This window comes from Pithys albifrons, chromosome 25 (genome assembly GCF_047495875.1).
Source record: "Pithys albifrons albifrons isolate INPA30051 chromosome 25, PitAlb_v1, whole genome shotgun sequence".
In the NCBI taxonomy this organism is placed as follows: Eukaryota; Metazoa; Chordata; class Aves; order Passeriformes; family Thamnophilidae; genus Pithys; species Pithys albifrons.
In genome coordinates this window covers 4,088,306-4,109,697 of record NC_092482.1, presented here as the reverse complement: position 1 = coordinate 4,109,697, position 21,392 = coordinate 4,088,306, and the positions used below count along the sequence as shown (strand labels likewise).

At 51.7% G+C, this 21,392-nt stretch overlaps 1 protein-coding gene across 1 annotated transcript; it reads left to right on the top strand.

Annotated features, from left to right (window-relative positions):
* The first annotated feature begins 604 nt into the window (after nt 1-604).
* Nucleotides 605-19,575, top strand: METTL2A (methyltransferase 2A, tRNA N3-cytidine). The gene is made up of 9 exons (XM_071577244.1): nt 605-711; nt 3,108-3,199; nt 6,269-6,618; nt 9,887-9,936; nt 12,147-12,207; nt 13,284-13,423; nt 14,172-14,278; nt 14,435-14,500; nt 17,475-19,575. The coding sequence occupies exons 1-9, from the start codon at nt 623-625 to the stop codon at nt 17,624-17,626; spliced, it is 1,107 nt and encodes a 368-aa protein (XP_071433345.1). The 5' UTR covers nt 605-622; the 3' UTR covers nt 17,627-19,575.
* The last annotated feature ends 1,817 nt before the right edge of the window (nt 19,576-21,392 follow it).

Sequence of the window (21,392 nt, the reverse complement as noted above, 5' to 3'; positions counted from 1 at the left end):
TACTTCCCCTGGGAGGTTCCCCTCAGGTGAGACCCCCCTGGGCCCAGCACAGAAGGACATGGAGCTGCTGGAGAGTCCAGAGGAGGCCCCAGGATGGGCAGAGGATGGAGCAGCTCAGCTGGGACAGCTGGGATTGTTCAGCCTGGAGAGGAGAAGCTTTGGGGTGACCTCACTGTGGCCTTGCAGGACCTGAAGGAGCTGACAAAAAACATGGAGAGATTCCAAGGGTCTGGAGTGACAGGACAAGGGGAACAGCTTCAAACTGCCAGACAGGAGAGCTGGATGGGATATTGGGAAGGAATTCCTGGCTGGGAGGGTGGGCAGGCCCTGGCACAGGTGCCCAGAGAAGCTGTGGCTGCCCCAGCCCTGGGAGTGTCCCAGGCCAGGTTGGACAGGGCTTGGAGCCCCCTGGGCTGGTGGGAGGTGTCCCTGCCCAGGGCAGGGGTGGGATGGGATTATCTTTAAGGCTCTTCCCACCAAACCCCTCCTGTTTTTCCGTAAAACATTCGATTCAAACGCCGCCATACGCGGTCGGTGCCGTTTCCCGCCCCGTCCCCTCAGCACCGCCCCTACGTCACCTCCGGGCCGGGCCGGAAGCGGAAGGGGCGGGGCCGGGCCTGTCATGGCGGCGCCCAGCGAGGCGCGGCAGCGGCGGCGCTTCGGGCAGCGCGTCCTCACCGACCCCGCGCGGCTCTTCCAGCACAACGCCTGGTGCGTGGGGCCCTCGGTGCCCCTCGGTGCCCCTCGGTGCCTTGTGGCCAGAGCGCGGCCCCATTCTCGCTCTGGGCCTGGGAGCGGGCTGAGGGGGCTGCGGGTGCGGGACCGGGCCGGGCGGGGAGCGGCGGCGCCGCCGGGCTGGGCCGTTCCACAGCGGGGGTAGGGAGGAAGGAAAGGAGAGAGGGCTGGCCCTGTCGTGTGGGGCCGGGGCTCGGGGGAGCCGACCTTAGCGGGCCTGAGGCATCGGGACTGGCCCTGGGCGTGGGAGCCATCGGGGCTGGTCCTTGGGGGTCCTGAGCCACTTCTGGCTGGTCCCTGGGGGTCCTGAGCCACTCCTGGCTGGTCCCTGGGGGTCCTGAGCCATTCTTGGCTGGTCCCTGGGGGTCCTGAGCTATTCTTGGCTGGTCCCTGGGGGTCCTGAGCCATTCTTGGCTGGTCCTTGGGGGTCTTGAGCCATCGGGGCTGGTCCCTGGGGGTCCTGAGCCACTCCTGGCTGGTCCCTGGGGGTCCTGAGCCACTCCTGGCTGGTTCCTGGGGGTCCTGAGCCACTCCTGGCTGGTTCCTGGGGGTCCTGAGCCACTCCTGGCTGGTCCCTGAGGGTCCTGAGCCATTCTTGGCTGGTCCTTGGGGGTCTTGAGCCATTGGGGCTGGTCCCTGGGGGTCCGGAGCCACTCCTGGCTGGTTCCTGGGGGTCCTGAGCCACTCCTGGCTTGTCCCTGGGGGGTCTGAGCCATCGGGGCTGGTCCCTGGGGGGTCTGAGCCACTCCTGGCTGGTCCTTGGGGGTCCTGAGCCACTCCTGGCTGGTCCTTGGGGGTCCTGAGCCATCGGGTCTGGTCCCTGGGGGTCCTGAGCCTTTGGGACTGGTCCCAGGAGGGTCCTGAGCCTTTGGGACTGGTCCCAGGAGGGTCCTGAGCCTTTGGGACTGGTCCCAGGAAGGTCCTGAGCCTTTGGGGATGGTCCCCAGGAGGGTCCTGAGCCTTTGGGGATGATCCCCTGGGTGTCCTGAGCCTTTGGGGATGGTCCCAGGAGGGTCCTGAGCCTTTGGGGATGATCCCAGGAGGGTCCTGAGCCTTTGGGGATGATCCCAGGAGGGTCCTGAGCCTTTGGGGATGGTCCCAGGAGGGTCCTGAGCCTTTGGGGATGATCCCAGGAGGGTCCTGAGCCTTTGGGGATGGTCCCAGGAGGGTCCTGAGCCTTTGGGGATGGTCCCAGGAGGGTCCTGAGCCTTTGGGGATGATCCCTTGGGGTTCTGAACCTTTGGGGATGATCCCCTGGGTGTCCTGAGCCTTTGGGGATGGTCCCCTGGGGATCCTGAGCCTTTGGGGATGGTCCCAGGAAGGTCCTGAGCCTTTGGGGATGATCCCAGGAAGGTCCTGAGCCTTTGGGGATGATCCCAGGAAGGTCCTGAGCCCTTGGGACTGGTCCCAGGAGGGTCCTGAGCCACTCTTGGCTCCTCCCAAAGCACTGGGGGTTCCTCAGGCTCCCCTGAGTCACAGAATGTGCCGGTTTGCTTTGTAGCACTGATTAATTGCTGTTGTTAATGAGGCTGTGTCCTTGCTCTGGGCTCACCCAGGGGTCGTGCCAGGCCCAGAAGCTCTTTGTTTGGGTGTCTGAGCCACTTAAACACCCAAATTCTCTCAATTTGCTGGGAACTGGAGGGAGTTTTGCATTTCTGAAGTCAATGGAGCCCCTTCTGGTCTCTGCTGAGAACTGGGTGTGTTTCACTTGCAATAAAACCACATTTACCTGTGTCAGCCTGTCAGTCCTTTTGGCACCATGAGTGTTACTGAACCAGATCCTCAGTTTTCCTGTGGAAACTCTCAGTAATCCAACTTTTCATGGACTTAACATTTAAGTCTTGGTTTTGTGAGTTAAAATCAAAAGGCTGATTCCTCCTGAGGCCAGAACTGGGTTTATTGCTCCTTATATTCTGCTTTTCCTTCACTTCTTTTAATGAAAGAAGGCCAAGTGAATCACCTTAATGACTGCACAGCTCTGTGTGCATTGAAGTCATTATAATAACTCTGAAAGCTTTAAAGCTTCCTCCATATTTTTCTCATAATTGGCTTTAATTTGACAATTACCTTCCAAATAACCCCCACTGCCTTTTTTTTGTTTGTTTTAACTATTTAGTTTTGTGAGTGTGCTCATGGTTTTCCAGCAAGGATTTATTCCCTTTAAATTTGGCTGAGCATCCAGTGGGGAAAAGGATCTGGGACAGGTTTAGGATTCCAGTTCCAGCTTTGGAATTCCATGAGTGCAGTTCCTTCAGGATTAGGATGAGCTGTTGTGCTGGAATTGGGGTCACACCTTCACCCCTCTCAGTGTTTCCCTGCTCTCTCTGACTTTGCCCATTCTCAGCTCTGGTTCATCTCCTTTTTCTCCACAGGGATAATGTGGAATGGTCAGAAGAGCAGGAAGCCAATGCCAGGAGGAAAGTTCAGGAGAACAGCTCCCAGCTGTTGCCACAGGAGAAACAAGGTACTTGTGGAGAGTCTCCTCATGGAAACCTTGGCCTGTGTCTGACCAGAGCCACTGATGCCTCCCTTGCCCCTCCTCTGAGGGGTTTACCTACTTGTTGATGGTGGGACATGGAGGAAGAGGAATCTTTCTGCTCTTAATTTACCTCCCTGTGAGTTCTCCACCTTCTCCAGAGGCTCATCCTGCTGGAACAGACGTGCTCTTGGTTGGGAGGGCTCGGCTTGGCTTGAGCTGCTTTGTCACCTTGTGTGTGTTTAAACACTTGTTGGTGCTCCCTGTCCACAAACCTCTTGGACTGTAGAGTTCTTGCCTTTACTTTTTTTTTGCTTTCTAAAGCTTCATTTCCACCAGTCAGTCTCTTTTTGCTGTGGAGTGACCCTAATTCAGGCTCTGTTTTCTCTCTTAAGAGGGGCTGATAAAGGAGTGTCCAAATCTGTCTCTGTAAACAAACAGCAGGAGAATAATTTAATCAGAGTGAGAAAAGAATTATTTTTTCCTGTAAGTGTTTGCATCAGACAGACAGCAAAGGGATTCCCAAATTTTTATTTTTTAACTTTCCTTAAAGGGGAGAGAGGCTGAGGGAGCTGGGGGTGTTCAGCCTGGAGAAGAGGAGGCTCAGAGGTGACCTCAGCACTGTCTGGAACTCCCTGAAGGGAAGTTCTGGCCAGCTGGGGGTTGGTCTCTTCTCCCAGGCACTCAGCAATAGGACAAGGGGGCACGATGGGCTCAAGCTCTGCCAGGGGAAATTGAAGTTGGAGATGAGAAAGAAATTCTTTGCAGAGAGAGTGCTCAGGGATTGGAATGGGCTGCCCAGAGAGGGGGTGGATTCCCCATCCCTGGAGGTTTTTCAGCTGAGCTTGGCCGTGGCACTGAGTGCCATGATCTGGTAAAGGGACTGGAGTTGGACCAAGGGTTGGACTTGATGATCTTGGAGGTCTTTTCCAACCCAATCCATTCTGTGATTCTGTGGATGTGGCACTGAGTGAGAATCCACCATGCCTTGATCCAACCCCACTGTGATCACCAGCCCAGGGCACTCTGTGCCCTGGGCTGGTGATCACAGTAGGGTTGGGTCAAGGGTTGGACTTGGTGATCATCAGAGGTCTCTTCCAACCCAACTGAGAAGAGAAAAGCAACGAGGCTGGAGAAGGGAGTGGAGCACAAGTGCTGTGGGGAGAGGCTGAGGGAGCTGGGGGTGTTCAGCCTGGAGAAGAGGAGGCTCAGAGGTGACCTCAGCACTGTCTGGAACTGCCTGAAGGGAAGTTGTGGCCAGGTGGGGGTTGGTCTCTTCTCCCAGGCACTCAGCAATAGGACAAGGGGGCACGATGGGCTCAAGCTCTGCCAGGGGAAATTGAAGTTGGAGATGAGAAAGAAATTCTTTGCAGAGAGAGTGCTCAGGCATTGGAATGGGCTGCCCAGAGAGGGGGTGGATTCCCCATCCCTGCAGGTTTTTCAGCTGAGCTTGGCCGTGGCACTGAGTGCCATGATCTGGTAAAGGGACTGGAGTTGGACCAAGGGTTGGACTTGATGATCTTGGAGGTCTTTTCCAACCCAATCCATTCTATGATTCCATTCTAAGCCATTGCTGCCCCATAAAGTGTGTTTAATACATGATAATCCAGGGTGTGGATCAGCAACACTCCTTCCAGCAGCAGCAGGCACTGAGATCTTCCATAGAATCCTGGACTGTCCTGGCCCTGCTCGCTGTCACCTGTGGTGGGATCATGGCACAAACTCCCTGCCCTGCTCTAATATCAGGCATTAAAATTTCTTTTGGCTTGGGGTTTAAGGGCAGGGGTTCTTAAAAGGAGCAAATCCATCTAGTTGAGGTAAAGAGATTATTTTTAAATATAGTTCCTTGTGCTGCAGGGATAGATCCTGCTGAAAATAGACACACAACTGACTTGTGCTGCTTTGTTAAAGCCATTTTTGTCTATATTTGGTTGAGGGTACATATTTTTCCAGGTGTTCTGGGTTCACTTTATTGTCTCCCTTCAGAGATCTTCTAATTAGTTTTATGCTTGGAAAAGTCTTAATAAATAAACTGCAGTTCAGGTACTAATAGTGATCTCTAATGAGTTTTATTCAGTAATGCAGAGGTGGCTGAGGAGTTCCATGTTACTGGAATGCAGTTGGGATCTCTGGCCATGGACAGTAATGTCTCCATGTGATTCCAAGCATAAGATACTGTAATTAGATCTTAATTCCCAGGACAGAGAACTCATCACATTGGTGAGAGTTTAGAAAGCCACTTGAATTTCCAACTCCCCATGAAAAGAAATAGTTCCCTTAGAGCTGTGCTTGGTCTGAAGTGTGTGGGAATAATTCTGCAGGTGACTTGTGGCTTTGTAAGTTATTCCTGCTCCCTGTATTGCTTATCCTGGTCCTGGAATGATCCACTTGGTGTGAAAATCCATCTGCTGAAGTTCCTTCTGATCCCCTCTGGCCTGTCCACTGTTGCTCTGGTGCCAGTGGGCACTTCTGCTGATTCCCCTCTTTTGTTTTTAATTCCCACAAGCCCAGAGCTGTGGAAAGCAAAGTGCTCTGGGCTGGACTGCAGCACAACTTGTGGGAAACTCTAATTTGGGAGGATTGTGCAAGTGCTAATTGAGCTTTCTGCCAGGCCCATGGGATTGAGTGATTATTCTGCTTCTCCATCTGAAAAAGGGGCTCTCACAGAGTTCCTCAGAAGCTGTAAGTGCTTCACACTTGATGTCATGAAGCTCCAAATTAATTTTCCCAGTGAACTGACCCAAGTCAGGGTTAGAGATAGAAGTAAAACCTGAATTTCTTTATTCCAGTGTCCTTCAAAGAGGCTTTTTCTGTTACCAGCTTCCTTTAAATCCTACCAGGGGACAGTTTCCTCTTTTCCCTATTTAAGTCCTACCAAAGTGACTGTGGGGAGGAAATCTGAGTGTTTGTGTGGGATGGCAAATTTAAATAAAGGTGATTTTCAGTCAATAATTTTCCTTATTCAAGCAGATTGCTGCATGGATGTTTGCTGTGATCCCTCACTGCCTGAACTGCCTAAACCCTGAGCTGTGGTGATGTTTTTGTTTGTGTTCACAGAGGAGTATGAGGTGAATGCTAAGAGATACTGGGATGACTTCTATAAAATCCATGAGAATGGTTTCTTCAAGGACAGGCACTGGCTGTTCACTGAATTTCCTGAGCTGGCACCCAACAGGAGCTCAAGCCAAACTGGAGACTCTCTGCATGAATTTAGCACCAAAGAAGAATCCAAGAGCGAAGGGCTGGGAAGGTGTGAAAATGGACATTGCTCTTTGGAAACCAGCACTGGGAGTCAGCTGAGCCTGAGCAGAAGCACCCCTGGGGTTTGCACACAGGAGGAGCACAGGGAGCTGCAGCAGAGAGGGGGAGGTTTCCCAGGAGCAGCTGCATCTTACCGAGTCTTGGAGGTGAGAGCTGCAAATCACTCACACAGCTGTGCTGGTTTAAAGGTGAACCAGGAGGGGAAATGAACTCACCACGAGAGAGATTATAAGTCAGAGCTAAAATTTAATAATAATATTACAATAAATACACTGTGTGTGGCTCAGCTTTGCAAAGGAAGATTTGGGCAGGGCTGTCCCCACGTGCCCTCCCAGCCTGTGCAGTGGATTTCAGGTGAGGCTCAGCGTGCACAGAACTGGCCCCACCGTTTCAGTCCTGAGGTTCATCTGCCACAGCCGAGCGAGCTTGGACAGTGCCAGGGAAGTCCTCAGGACTAGAACATACAGCACCCAGCATTGCCCAGCAGGGCTCCCATCCAAGTACTGATCCGGGGCTGACCCTGCTGAGCTTCCGAGATCTGACGGGATGGGATGGCAGGGAGACATTAACTGCCTAAATACACTGACACAAAAGGGAAATTGCTTTCCACTCACAAACCCCAGCAGTATAACCCAGTGTCCTGGGGCACAAACCCAAGGGGGTTTGTTTGCCCTTGTGCTGAGACCCCTGTGGTTCCCCCAAGTCCAGAACAAAAGGAAGGGAAAAAGCTGTTGGTGCAGGCAAGGGCTGTGGTCTGGCTGAGACTGGTGATCTCCTCCTGTCGAGGTCCTGCTGCTCCTCTGCATCCAACAAGAAGTTCCCGAGGTCTCCTTACCCCCCACTTATGTACCCTCAGGGAGCACCCAGTCCCTCCCCCAGGGCGGGGACTCACACAGTGGGTGATTAACTCTGGGAGTCACTCAGGGGGTATTGTTGAACCCTTGATGGCCCATTGGCAGCCACGGCCCCCCAGGGTGGGTGTGGAGGTGCCAACGACTCCCTGGGCAGCTGCTGCAAATGGTCCATTGTCCTTGGGGAATGAATAGAGGGGGTGGAATACACAGCTTGGATCACCCCACACAGGGATAACTGGTCCCTCCTGCTGAACTAGGACAACAGCAAACTGCCCCTCCTTATCAGGGGGACTGGCACATGAAAATGTGTCACTGGCAAAGAGGAAGGGAGGGGCTGATTGCAGGGCAGCTCAGAACTCAGCTAAATCTGGTGGCATTCTGCTGGTTCAGGCTCTGAATTGGCAGAGCACAAGGACTGTAAGAAGTTTCCAAGTTTAAAAGCCAAACTGCTGCTGTCAGATGTTCAAACAAGCATTTAAAAGTCATCCTTGGAAGGAATTGATGCTTTTACTTGTCTTTATAAAACTTTCCCTTGTCATTTATCTTTTGCATGTTTGTGCTGACTCCTGTTTGCCTTGAGAGGTGTGAAACAAAGCACCAAGAATGTAAAATGCTCTTGGGTTTGTTCCTTATGGCCCATGTAATACCAGGGAATCCCAGAGTGATCCAGGCTTTGTCCCAGAGAAGTCTGGGAATTACAATTATTGGACTCCTGACAGCTGGTTGTGACCTTTTGCTCTGCCACCTCTAGTTGTTTACTGTAGATATTGCTGGATTTGTTTAGTACTTTGTATTTTATAGAAGTCCTGCCTTTCCAGGCACAGTTAATATCAACTGTCCTTTTGATTTTTGAATTAAATCTCAGATTTTGAGCCTTTGATGTTCTCACTGTGGCTCTCCTGTCTCACCTGAGCACTTTCAGTATCATCTGTCCCTGCAGGCCCTCAGTGGTGTTTTCAGCTCAGTCTGTTCCAATTTCACTGACTCCTTAAACACTCAGAGGCAAATTCCCCAAACCCAGTTTGTCACCTTCCCTTCAAATGGGAACAAGCAGAAGGCAGGAGGGCTCTGCAGAGGGATCTGGAGAGACTGGAGAGATGGGCTGATTGCAATGGGATGGAGTTCAACAAGGCCAAGTGCAGGTCCTGCCCTTTGGCCACCCCAAGCCCTGCAGCGCTCCAGGCTGGGCACAGAGTGGCTGGAGAGCAGCCAGGCAGAGGGACCTGGGGGGACTGAGGGACAGGAAGCTCAACAGGAGCCACCAGTGTGCCCAGGTGGCCAAGAAGGCCAAGGGGATCCTGGCCTGGATCCAAACTAGCGTGGCCAGCAGGCCCAGGGCAGTGACCCTTCCCCTGGACTCTGCCTTGGGGACGCCACACCTTGAGTGTTGTGTTCAGTTCTGGGCCCCTCAGTTGAGGCAAGAGATTGAGGGGCTGGAGCGGGGCCAGAGAAGAGCAACGAGGCTGGAGAAGGGACTGGATGTGGCTCTGAGTGTCCTCTGAAACACCTCCAGGGACAGAGAATCCACCATGTCTTGATCCAACCCCACTGGGATCACCAGCCCAGGGCACTGAGTGCCAGAGTGATCCCAGTGGGGTTGGATCAAGGGTTGGACTTGGTGATCTCAGAGGTCTCTTCCAACCCAACTGAGAAGAGAAAACAACAAGGCTGGAGAAGGGAGTGGAGCACAAGTGCTGTGGGGAGAGGCTGAGGGAGCTGGGGGTGTTCAGCCTGGAGAAGAGGAGGCTCAGAGGTGACCTCAGCACTGTCTGGAACTGCCTGAAGGGAAGTTCTGGCCAGGTGGGGGTTGGTCTCTTCTCCCAGGCACTCAGCAATAGGACAAGGGGGCACGATGGGCTCAAGCTCTGCCAGGGGAAATTGAAGTTGGAGATGAGAAAGAAATTCTTTGCAGAGAGAGTGCTCAGGGATTGGAATGGGCTGCCCAGAGAGGGGGTGGATTCCCCATCCCTGGAGGTTTTTCAGCTGAGCTTGGCCGTGGCACTGAGTGCCATGATCTGGTAAAGGGACTGGAGTTGGACCAAGGGTTGGACTCGATGATCTTCGAGGTCTTTTCCAACCCAATCCATTCTAGGATTCTAAGGAATAATAAGGCAGAATCACTGTGGGCCTGGTCGTAATTTGAGGAATAGCCAAGTAGTGAAGGAAACTCTGGAAGAGCAGGATGTGATTAAAGCAAAGTTCCCTTCTCCATTGCTCTGATTTTCTTTGGAAGGGAGTGTCACTCACCCATGGCCTTTGCCAGTCCTGCAGGGGCTCGGGCTGGTTGTTATGCTTGGGATTCCAGCAAAAACAGCTTTGAGAGAGTAACAAGATAGAGTTTGTTAGGAAGATTTTGACAAGAACTTGCTTAGTGCTTTCCCACACAGGTAATTCTGCTCCTCAGAGCTCAGCACAGACCCTGCAGACCTTACAAAGGGTCACTGTTACTCAGCTGTTACTCAGGAGTTGCTCCTTACACCGTGGCTGTAGAGAGATGATTTGAAATTCCTGAACATTCTGGAGGAATTCTGCTCACTGTCCATCTGCTTTGTTTGTGCAGGTTGGCTGTGGGGCTGGGAATACTGTCTTCCCAATTCTGCAAACCAACAAGTAAGTAGTGACAGGACACAGGAAATGGCTTCCCACTGCCAGAGGGCAGGGTTGGATGGATATTGGGAAGGAATTCCTGGCTGGGAGGGTGGGCAGGCCCTGGCACAGGTGCCCAGAGAAGCTGTGGCTGCCCCAGCCCTGGGAGTGTCCCAGGCCAGGCTGGACAGGGCTTGGAGCACCCTGGGCTGGTGGGAGGTGTCCCTGCCCAGGGCAGGGGGTGGGATCCTTAAGTTTCCTCCATCTCAAACCATTCTGGAATCCTGTGATTCCATGGAGTTGTTGGAGGATGTTCTAGGCTGGGTTTAGAGCCAGAGATCTGAGAGCCCCTTCCAGTGCCCAAAGGGGCTCCAGGAGAGCTGGAGAGGGACAAGGGATGGAGGGACAGGACAAGGGGAATGGCTTCACATGGACACAGGGCAGGGATAGATGGGATATTGGGAAGGAATTCCTGTCTGGGAGGGTGGGCAGGCCCTGGCACAGGTGCCCAGAGAAGCTGCCCCATCCCTGGAAGTGTTCAGGGCCAGGTTGGACAGGGCTTGGAGCACCCTGGGCTGCTGGGAGGTGTCCCTGCCCATGATGGAACTGGAGGATCTCCAAGATCCCTTCCCACCTAAACCATCCTGGGATTCCATGAAATAATTCTCAGTAGGTTATTACTGACTGATACACCAGGCCCTAAAAACAACTGGACAAGTGTCCCATGTGTTCTTAGTTTAGACAATCACAGAGAAAGGCCAAATGCAAAGGGTGCCTTTGCCATCTGCAACTTCAGATTATTGTGTTTTGAGCTTGGCAATCTTTGGTCTCAGAATGCAAACAACAAAACCTGCTGTGAGTTCCCATGTCTCATTGTGAAAGCATTTTGTTCAGGCCTTGGTGCCTCCCCTTTTCCAGAGTTGATTGGCAGATGTTAACATGGTAGTGATTTCTGCTCTAAGTCACATTTCTGTTTCTTTGATAGCCTTGGATAATTTTTCAGTGTGTTTTCCAAAATGTTCCACCTGTCCTGGGGTCATTGACATTAAACTTGCCACGTTTTTCACACGTCTCTCTGTTCATGCAAAGAAACAGAGTTCAGAAAAGTGTAATAATAATCCAAGGGCCTGCTATTAAAATATTTTCAGTGAAAAAAATGTAAATTTAGACACAACATTCACATTTGCTGTCTCCAGAAGGAAAAGGAAGCAGTTTCATATGAGAACAGTGGGCATAAAGGGACAGTGGGATCCCCCAAATTTTACACAGAGACCAACCAAAGCCCAGACTCCCAGGGACCTTGGGGTACTAATTGACAGGAAGCTCAACAGGAGCCACCAGTGTGCCCAGGTGGCCAAGAAGGCCAAGGGGATCCTGGCCTGGATCCAAACTAGCGTGGCCAGCAGGCCCAGGGCAGTGACCCTTCCCCTGGACTCTGCCTTGGGGAGGCCACACCTTGAGTGTTGTGTTCAGTTCTGGGCCCCTCAGTTGAGGCAAGAGATTGAGGGGCTGGAGCGGGGCCAGAGAAGACCAACGAGGCTGGAGAAGGGACTGGATGTGGCTCTGAGTGTCCTCTGAAACACCTCCAGGGACAGAGAATCCAACATGTCTTGATCCAACCCCACTGTGATCATCAGCCCAGGGCACTCAGTGCCAGAGTGATCCCAGTGGGGTTGGATCAAGGGTTGAATTTGGTGATCTCAGAGGTCTCTTCCAACCCAACTGAGAAGAGCAACGAGGCTGGAGAAGGGAGTGGAGCACAAGTGCTGTGGGGAGAGGCTGAGGGAGCTGGGGGTGTTCAGCCTGGAGAAGAGGAGGCTCAGAGGTGACCTCAGCACTGTCTGGAACTGCCTGAAGGGAAGTTGTGGCCAGGTGGGGGTTGGTCTCTTCTCCCAGGCACTCAGCAATAGGACAAGGGGGCACGATGGGCTCAAGCTCTGCCAGGGGAAATTGAAGTTGGAGATGAGAAAGAAATTCTTTGCAGAGAGAGTGCTCAGGCATTGGAATGGGCTGCCCAGAGAGGGGGTGGATTCCCCATCCCTGGAGGTTTTTCAGCTGAGCTTGGCCGTGGCACTGAGTGCCATGATCTGGTAAAGGGACTGGAGTTGGACCAAGGGTTGGACTTGATGATCTGGGAGGGCTTTTCCAGCCCAATCAGTTCTATGGTTCTATGATTCTAATTCTGCACTCCTTAATTTGTGGATATAATCATGAGTTTCTCTGATTTGTTGCAGTGACCCAGGCCTGTTTGTTTATTGCTGTGATTTTTCTACAACAGCCGTGGATCTTGTCCAGGTAAACTCAGTGGGGACTTGGGAAAGTGGGAAGTACCTGGGGCCAATTGTCCATTCACACAAACACATCCCACCTTCCAGCAGCTCTCTGGCTGTGCTGGCAGCTTTCTGGTTTTAGCCAGCCCTGCTGCTGACCCCAAAAATGGAAAATGAGCCATCAAAGATTGTAGAAAAGAGGCAAGTTGAAGTTCTTAAAATGTCACACTGGCAGCAAAGTCAGCCAGATTTTTTTCCCCTGTGCTTGGCAGTACTTTTCTCAATCCAGTGCTCTTTTAGCTGAGTAACTGCTGAAACCTTGAAAACATTCAGGCTATTTTTTAACAGGAACTGAGGCTGGTTTTGGTTTGTGTGTGCACTGCTGTCAGCTCTGGGAATGTGCTCTGATTGCTCCTGCACAGAGAGCTGAGGGGGGAGCCTGTTTGTGGGGCAGGAGGATGGGATTGAGGCAAAGGACAAAAGCTGCTCCCACATTCCAGGTCAGAGCAGGGGAGTATCAAATGCAATCAGTCACTTCAGGAGGTGAGAGAGGAGCACAGCAGCAGAGGCAGCACCCACTTCATCCTCCTAAGGTGACACAACCACTTTTTGTAGCAGCACCTCCAGAAAAATATGCAGCTGATTTTAGATTAAATGTGATTTTGAAGAGCATAACTTATGGTAGCCAGGTTTGATTTTTTTTGTGTATAAGGAGTATCTGCCTGTAGGTGAAATGAGTGTTGATTATAATGCTCACACTTATGTAAAGCTGTCCAATTCAATGAATATAAATCCCTCAATTCTTACCACTACTGGTGAAAAATGAGACCTTAAAATTGGAATAAAGCCTGACTCCAGTCTGGGGTTTTGGCAGGTCTGACTGTAACAGAACCAACTTCTCTGTAACTCTCCTGTTTGAACTTATTTTTTCACATCTGACCCCTGTTCTTGCCTTACCCACCTGACCCTTCTGCCTTAGGGGCAGAAACAGATCTCTGGACACACCACTTGAGTATGTGAATGTTAAACTGCTCCATGTCCAGGTAATACTGAGGTCAAGGTCTCCTCCTAATGCTCTTCCTTTCTCTCCCTCCAATACAGAACAATGCAGAATATGATTCTTCTCGCTGCTTTGCCTTTGTCCATGACCTGTGCAATGACCAAAGTCCTTTCCCAATGCCAGAGGAGAGTCTTGACATTGTTATTCTTATCTTTGTCCTCTCAGCAATTCTGCCAGAGAAGTAAGTTCTAATTTTATCATTGCAGAAGATAATTCTACAACTGGAGCTCTTTAAGAGTCTCATATCAAGGGAAATGAATGTTCTGTTTCTGGTCCAGTTTGCCATGAAGCCTCTGTGAAGGAGATGTGCAGGTAGTTGATGTTGTAACAAATTGTGGCAGAGGACAGGAGGGGTTTGGGGGTGCTGAGTGGCTGCAGGGGATGCCTTGCTGTGGTCACTGTTCTGAACCTCAGGCACGCTGAGCACTCAGCACTGTTTGGAAAATACTCTGCTGGATTTTCAGGCTCAAAGGGGAGATGAATTTCTCACATAGGAGGTGGCAAGAAGGGAGGAGACAGGTTAAGAAAAGTGCTCAAATCTTTGTGTGACTCTGTTACAACCTATATTAGTTTCTGTTACTGTTCCCTCTAGTTTTATTTCATGGCATTTTTCTTCAAATTCCCTTATTGTTTTACAGAAACTAGTGGAGATCCTTCTGTAATCAGTAAGGAGAGCAGTTAATTCCTGCTGTGGTAGGCTGTTACCCTTGTAGGAAACCAAAAAAAAAGTCAGAGTCAGGGAGTGTCAGAAACAAAGAGACAAAATAAACTCAACCCACCTAAGACTGGGAGAGCTCAGAACAGCCCTGGCTTTGGCTATCTCTGTATGAAGTTGCAACATATATAAAGCTGAAACTTTATCCTATCTTTGGAAGGGAACAAGCACCATTTTGCAGGGTTCTGAGCACTCCTGCTCTGTTCCCCCCCAGGATGCAGAGCACAGTGACCAGACTGAGCCGCCTCCTGAAGCCGGGCGGGCTGATGCTGTTACGCGATTACGGCCGCTACGACCTGGCCCAGCTCCGCTTCAAGAAAGGTATTTCCTGTTCCTCTGGGAGCTCTGGCCACATCCCTGGCAGGTGATGCTTCTCTGGAGCTGTGTGGAGGCAGCTCCTTCATTCCCTGTGTGCCTGTTGTTGATGGCAGTTGTTGATTTTTCAGTGATAGCTGTTTAAATCCCTCTTGCCCTTAGGTCAGTGTCTGTCTGAAAACTTCTATGTGAGAGGTGATGGCACCAGAGTCTACTTCTTCACACAAGGTAGGAGGCTTTAAAACATCCCTCTGACTATCCAAAAAAATCCCTCTTGGCTCTCCTTAGCACTTCTTGTCATAGAATCATAGAATCAGCTGGGTTGGAAAAGACCTCCGAGATCATCAAGTCCAACACTTGGTCCAACTCCACTCCCTTTGCCAGATCATGGCACTCAGTGCCACAGCCAAGCTCAGTTGAAAAACTGGATGGGAAATCCACCCACTCTCTGGGCAGCCCATTCCAATGCCTGAGCACTCTCTCTGCAAAGAATTTCTTTCTCATCTCCAACTTCAATTTCCCCTGGCAGAGCTTGAGCCCATCGTGCCCCGTTGTCCTATTGCTGAGTGCCTGGGAGAAGAGACCAACCCCCACCTGGCCACAACTTCCCTTCAGGCAGTTCCAGACAGTGCTGAGGTCACCTCTGAGCCTCCTCTTCTCCAGGCTGAACACCCCCAGCTCCCTCAGCCTCTCCCCACAGCACTTGTGCTCCACTCCCTTCTCCAGCCTCGTTGCTCTTCTCTTCTCAGTTGGGTTGGAGGAGACCTCTGAGATCACCAAGTCCAACCCTTGATCCAACCCCACTGTGATCACTCTGGCACTTGTGCCCTGGGCTGGTGATCACAGTGGGGTTGGATCAAGATGTGGTGGATTCTCACTCAGTGCCACATCCACAGAATCCTAGAATGGATTGGGTTGGAAAAGACCTCTGAGATCATCAAGTCCAACCCTTGGTCCAACTCCAGTCCCTTTACCAGATCATGGCACTCAGTGCCACGGCCAAGCTCAGCTGAAAAACCTCCAGGGATGGGGAATCCACCCCCTCTCTGGGCAGCCCATTCCAATGCCTGAGCACTCTCTCTGCAAAGAATTTCTTTCTGATATTCAACCTAAACCTCCCCTGGCAGAGCTTGAGCTTGTTCTACTGCTGGTTGTCCCTCAAGTTTGGCCACAAGCTCTTTCCAGCCCTTCTCAGAGCAGTGGGAAGTGTTAGATGTCTCCCAATTAAATCTGGGCTTGGCAGTTCCTGGTACAAGTATGACATGGTGAATTCCATAGTGGAAAATCCTTTTAGAGAAAGACTGGTGTGTTTGCTGCCCTGGGAGGGGAGGGATGGGAGGAGCTCTCCTTGAATCCTGCCTGCAGATGGTGGAGGGGGTTGGACACCACTTGGAGGAACTTCCCTTAATGTTCCTGCTCTCCTAGAAGGAAATGAGAAGGGTGTGATTCAGCCTGGAGCTGAGGCCCTGCTCCAGTTGTGCTGCTGCTTGGTGGTAGCAGGGCTGTGTTATTGTCCCAGCTGGTCACCAGTTACACCTCCAGTCACTGCGTGGTCAGTGTTGGAGCAGCAGCACAGCCACAGCAAACTGTTCCCTTCCCCACAGGACAACTGGTGTTTGTCCCAGCAGAATTCATGTTTAATGCATGTTTGGCAAACACCTCAGCATGGAAAGCCTCTGATAAAGCAGCACAAGCTGGGACCTGTCAGCCCTTTCCTCCAGAAACTCCACACAAGGCACGTGCTCCCAGGCTGCTGTGGAGTGAGCTGTGCTGCTCAGCAGGACTGGGGCTGGCTTTGCCCACAGCCACTCTGCTGGGGCACTCCAAGACTTACTTGCTTGGTCAGGAATACCTGCCAGTGGAAGTGCTGAAGCCTCCAGGGCTCTTAGTGCTTTGACTGAGCCCCAACAGGGTGTGGTTTTTAAGGATTTTTTCCCCCCAAATTTAGCCTTAATGAATCCTATTCCCCTCCAGCCTGTACACCACAGAGCTTGGTGCCACCACTTAAAAGCATAAGTCTGATCCTGTTCTTTGCTCTTGCAGACTCTGAAATTCCTCTGGAGAGGGGAGGAAGGGGAAGGAAGGGATCTGACCCTACTTGCCAGAAGATGCTCTTTAATCAGTTACTAGAGGCAGTGCCCATGTTTGAAACTGCTGCTGTTTTCTTTGTCAAGTTTCTTAAATTTGACTCCACATAATTCTTTTTTCTTTGTAGAAGGAAAACTTGATGTTAGAACCTCCTAGAACAGTAGTTAAGTCTTGTTTGATCATTTCCCTGCCAGGGTGAGGCCATGAGTTTCCTCTGGCCCATCTTCCAGCACAGCTTAGAATCATAGAATGGATTGGGTTGGAACAGACCTCCGAGATCATCAAGTCCAACCCTTGGTCCAACTCCAGTCCCTTTACCAGATCATGGCACTCAGTGCCACGGCCAAGCTCAGCTGAAAAACCTCCAGGGATGGGGAATCCACCCCCTCTCTGGGCAGCCCATTCCAATCCCTGAGCACTCTCTCTGCAAAGAATTTCTTTCTCATCTCCAACTTCAATTTCCCCTGGCAGAGCTTGAGCCCATCGTGCCCCCTTGTCCTATTGCTGAGTGCCTGGGAGAAGAGACCAAGCCCCACCTGGCCAGAACTTCCCTTCAGGGAGTTCCAGACAGTGCTGAGGTCACCTCTGAGCCTCCTCTTCTCCAGGCTGAACACCCCCAGCTCCCTCAGCCTCTCCCCACAGCACTTGTGCTCCAGTCCCTTCTCCAGCCTCGTTGCTCTTCTCAGTTGGGTTGGAGGAGACCTCTGAGATCACCAAGTCCAACCCTTGATCCAATCCCGCTGGTGATCACCAGCCCAGGGCACAGAGTGCCCTGGGCTGGTGATCACAGTGGGGTTGGATCACGACATGGTGGATTCTCTGTCCCTGGAGGTGTTTCAGAGGACACTCAGAGCCACATCCAGTCCCTTCTCCAGCCTCGTTGCTCTTCTCTGGCCCCGCTCCAGCCCCTCAATCTCTTGCCTCAGCTGAGGGGCCCAGAACTGAACACAACACTCAAGGTGTGGCCTCCCCAAGGCAGAGTCCAGGGGAAGGGTCACTGCCCTGGGCCTGCTGGCCACGCTAGTTTTGATACAGGCCAGGATCCCATTGGCCTTCTTAGCCCTCAGTGTGAGCAGCTATTTGGCCTCCTCAGTCTCCTTCTCTCTGCTTGCAGATGAATTAGATCATCTCTTCACCACAGCTGGGCTGGAGAAGATCCAGAACGTGGTTGACCGGCGCCTGCAGGTGAACCGTGGGAAGCAGGTGACGATGTACCGAGTGTGGATCCAGTGCAAGTACCGCAAAGCTGCCACCCCCCGGCCCTGAGGCACCCCTGGCACTCTGGGCTGGGACCTCTCCATGGCCAAGCAGTGGCTCCTCCTGGTTGAGAGGTGGTTTCATGGAGTCCTGCACACCCAGGACCTCAGTGCCTTGTACAGTGCCTGGTGTCACTGTGAGTGAGTTCTGCTGAGCAGAGAGAGGACCACGTGGTGTTCTAGGTCTCACAGGATACACTGAGTTGGAAGGGAACCAGCAGGATCAAGTCCAACTCCTGGCCCTGCACAGATACCCCAACAAACCCACCATGTACCTGAGAGTGTTGTCCAAATGCTCCAGGAGCTCTGGCAGCCTTGGGGCCGTGCCCACTGCCCAGCCATCCTCTGCGGGAAGAGCCTTTTCCTGAGATCCAACTCAATCCTGCCCTGGCACAGCTCCAGCCATTCCTTGGGTCCTTCCCTGCTCACACAGAGCAGAGATCAGTTCCTGCCTCTCTGCTGCCCCTCCTGAGGAAGCTGCAGACCACAGTGAGGGCTCCCCTCAGTCTCTTCTTCTCCAGGCTAAACAAACCAAGTGCCCTCAGTCACTCCTCACACACTTCCCCTCCAGCCCCTTCCCTGTCCTTATGGCCTCCTTTGGACACTCTCTAATACTTTTTTTATATTTGTCTTTTTTTATATTGAGGCACTGAAAACTGCCCCAACATTCCAGAGGAGGCCACCCCAGTGCAGAGCAGAGGGGGACAATCCCCTCCCTTGGCCATGCTGGGCCTGATGCCCCCCAGGACAGGGATGTCCCTCCTGGCCCCAGGGCACTGCTGGCTCATGGCCAACTGGGCACCCACCAGGACCCCCAGGGCCCTTTCCCAGTCCTGCTTTCCAGCATCTCATTCCCAGTCTGTTTGTCCATCTGGGACTGCCCCATTCCAGGGGCAGAATCTGGCCCTTTCCCTTGTTGAGCTTTCCATGGTTGGTGATTCCCAGCCCTCTGGTCTGTCCAGGTCTCTGCAGGGCCTCCCTGCCTTCAAAAGAATCAACAGCTCCTCCCAGTTCAGTGTCATCAGGAAACTTAACTATTCTTTCAAGTCCAACATCCAAGTTTTTAATGAAGATGCTGAAGAGAACTGGGCCAAGGATGGAGCCCTGTGGATATCCTGCTACTGGTCTGAGGTTTTAAAATTATTTGTGGCATTAACAACTTCAAAAATGGTCCTGGTGTGTTCCAGCAGCTGAGCAAGTTGAGTAGCAAGTCACTCATACTCTGGATTTTCACATGAAACAGGAGAGCTCCAACCTTACTCTCTTGTGTGTACTCATGTCTTGGGAACAAAAAAACATACCAAGGATAGATCTGCTCTTCTCTGCAACTGGTCACTGACAGGAATTCCTTGGCCAGCTTATCCCATACAGGTCTCTTCTAGTCATTCAGGTTTGTGCCATCCCACAAGTTTAAATCCGTGGAGCTGAGGGCAGGAACTGAGACCACACAAATTCCTCTGTGCCAACCTCCCCTGGGTGCCCCAAGGGGGGCAGATAAACCTGTGGAGAAAGCAGATGCTGCTGCTTTGCCCTCTTTGTCCACAGGGGTGTCCACCCAGGGACCAACCACAGCTATAAATTCCTGCCAGGCAGAGTCCAGCTTTCCAAATTCCAGTTTTGGGGTATCTCCAGATTGCAGCATATCAGAAGCAGCTCACGGGACCAGAGGGTTATAAAAAATTACCTGTTTTTCTGCTGGCTGCAATCCCCAGGTCACAAAGTGCCCTGTCTTGGTGCTGTGCCAAACCCAAGCAGGCAAGACACCTGTCTTTGATCCAAAATCTGCAGGATATTGAGTTTCTGCTGTTTTGTTTAATTCCTTAGAGGAAGCCAACACTGTGGCTTTCTGAAGGTATTTCCCCACCTTTGACAGCAAATATCTTTTATCTCAGCTTGTTTTCTTTTGTTGTTTTTAGGGTGTGGTACAACAGGTATTAGAATAAATTCTGTGGTCATGTTTTTCAGTGCTGGTCTGATTAATACAAAATCAGGTTTACACAGAACCTCACCTGCTTCTGTGTGCCTGATCTGAAGGATTTGGGCCACCAATAGGTAATGACAGTTTTCTTTACTGTTATGAGTCTCACTATTGCCTGCCCTCATCTCTGAAGAAGAGAAAGCCTTGGCTGGTGTCTCCTACCTTGTTTTGGAAGCAACAAGATGTGTTGTGTGTGCACCATTGAGCAGTTTTGTCAGCCAGAACCTGGTGGCTGTAGCTTGCAGTTGCCCAAGAGTAACTGCCAGCTCTAGAGGTTATGAAATAACTGCTGTCCTGACCCAGGGAAAAAAGGCTAAAAAGCTGAGGAAATGTCAGTGCTGCCTTTGGAGAGTCTGCAGGAGCCCTGGAGAGATTGACCAGGAACACCCTGATTTGGGAAGCACTGGAAGGAGCTGGAGCAACTCTTCCTGCTGGGTATGTGGCAGCAGGAGGAGTTCCTGACTTCCACATCACTGTGTCAGCCTGCAGGTATTGCTTGGTCTGCTACCTGAAGTCTTCTGGGTGGGACATTTCAGGCCTTCCTGAGAAAGGTGACTCAGGGAATCCACTCTCACCACAAAGACAGGCTGCAGTGGAAATGCAGCATTGCTTTTTTGTGTTAAATAATGTTAAAGGGCATCACATAACTGGGAAGAGAATTCTTGTTCAGTTTGTTTTGTATTTTCTAGAGTCAAGAGCCTTTCCAGCACCAGCAAAGGAGACAGGAGGAGATAAAGCTTCACTCTGCCAAAGCTCATTTGGCTTCTGCCAGACACAAACCTGACCCACCCCAGGAGCTGTGCAGTCACTGCTGGGCTTTCATGTTAAAACCCACCAAGTCTGGTTCTCTGGCAAGGCTGGCACCTCAGGCCAGGTCTAGGCAAAGCACAGCTCGAGGCTGTGGCAGCAGCTGAGCAAGCTCAAGTCTCAGCTTACCCAGGCTCAGAGTGGGGCTTAGCAAGAGTCCTGTGAGCGTTGGACGTGACGTGACTCCTGGAACAGCTCAGGGACAAACCTCTCCTGTGTTCCTGGGGCCTCAGGCAGTTCCCTGGGGTCCTTTTCCTCTTGGTCCCTGCTGGGAGATCTCCCCTGGGATAGCTTTATCTCCCTGGAAGAAGAATTATTGACTGGGATAAACAAGCAGCATAATTACTGTGAATGAAAGTAATTTGAAAAATGCCTTATTAATCATCCAAAGGTTTGTAAGCAGTGCAGGAAAATGTTTTTAATTATAAACATGATTTATGCCATGTTGATGGGCTCCCCTTTAAATTTAAACTCCTGAATGGGAGAAGATGAAGCCTGCTAATTTATTTGTTTCTGCTTTCAAGGCTACATCTCTGCTTTTCACTTGGGCTTCCTGCAAAAACTTGCAGTGCTGTGAGCCTGGAGCCACTCAAGTGGCCCTTTGCTTTTCTGAACACTCCCCATTCTGCTGGAGTATTTAAGCAATCACTTAGCAGGGCCCATGCTGGGCAGACGTGTTTTGTTTCCAGGCCTCTTGGTGGTGTTCAGAAAGCAACAAGTTAATGGCCTTGAATTAAGCCACACACCCTACAGAGAGATACTGCCCGAGCTTCCCTTCCCGGGCAGCTCCTGCTCCCTCTGGAGCTGCTGCTCTGCCACTCCAGGCCTTGCCTCCCACTCAGCCCTGCTCAGGTGCCTCAGCAGCTCCTGCCATTCCCACCTTGGCCCTGCTGAGCCTGCTGGGTTGCACAACCCTTTCCAGCATGTCCAAAGGGAAGCTCCACCTTGACTTTTGCCCTGTTGAAAAGCCACGTTTAGTGCCTTTAGTGGT

Excerpts from the sequence above, each read along its gene's own strand:
- METTL2A (XM_071577244.1), top strand. The coding sequence starts at position 623 with ATGGCGGCGCCCAGCGAGGCGCGGCAGCGGCGGCGCTTCGGGCAGCGC. Across the intron at positions 3,200-6,268 it reads GTTGCCACAGGAGAAACAAG|AGGAGTATGAGGTGAATGCT; the intron begins GTACTTGTGGAG and ends TTGTGTTCACAG. Across the intron at positions 14,501-17,474 it reads AGTCTACTTCTTCACACAAG|ATGAATTAGATCATCTCTTC; the intron begins GTAGGAGGCTTT and ends CTCTGCTTGCAG.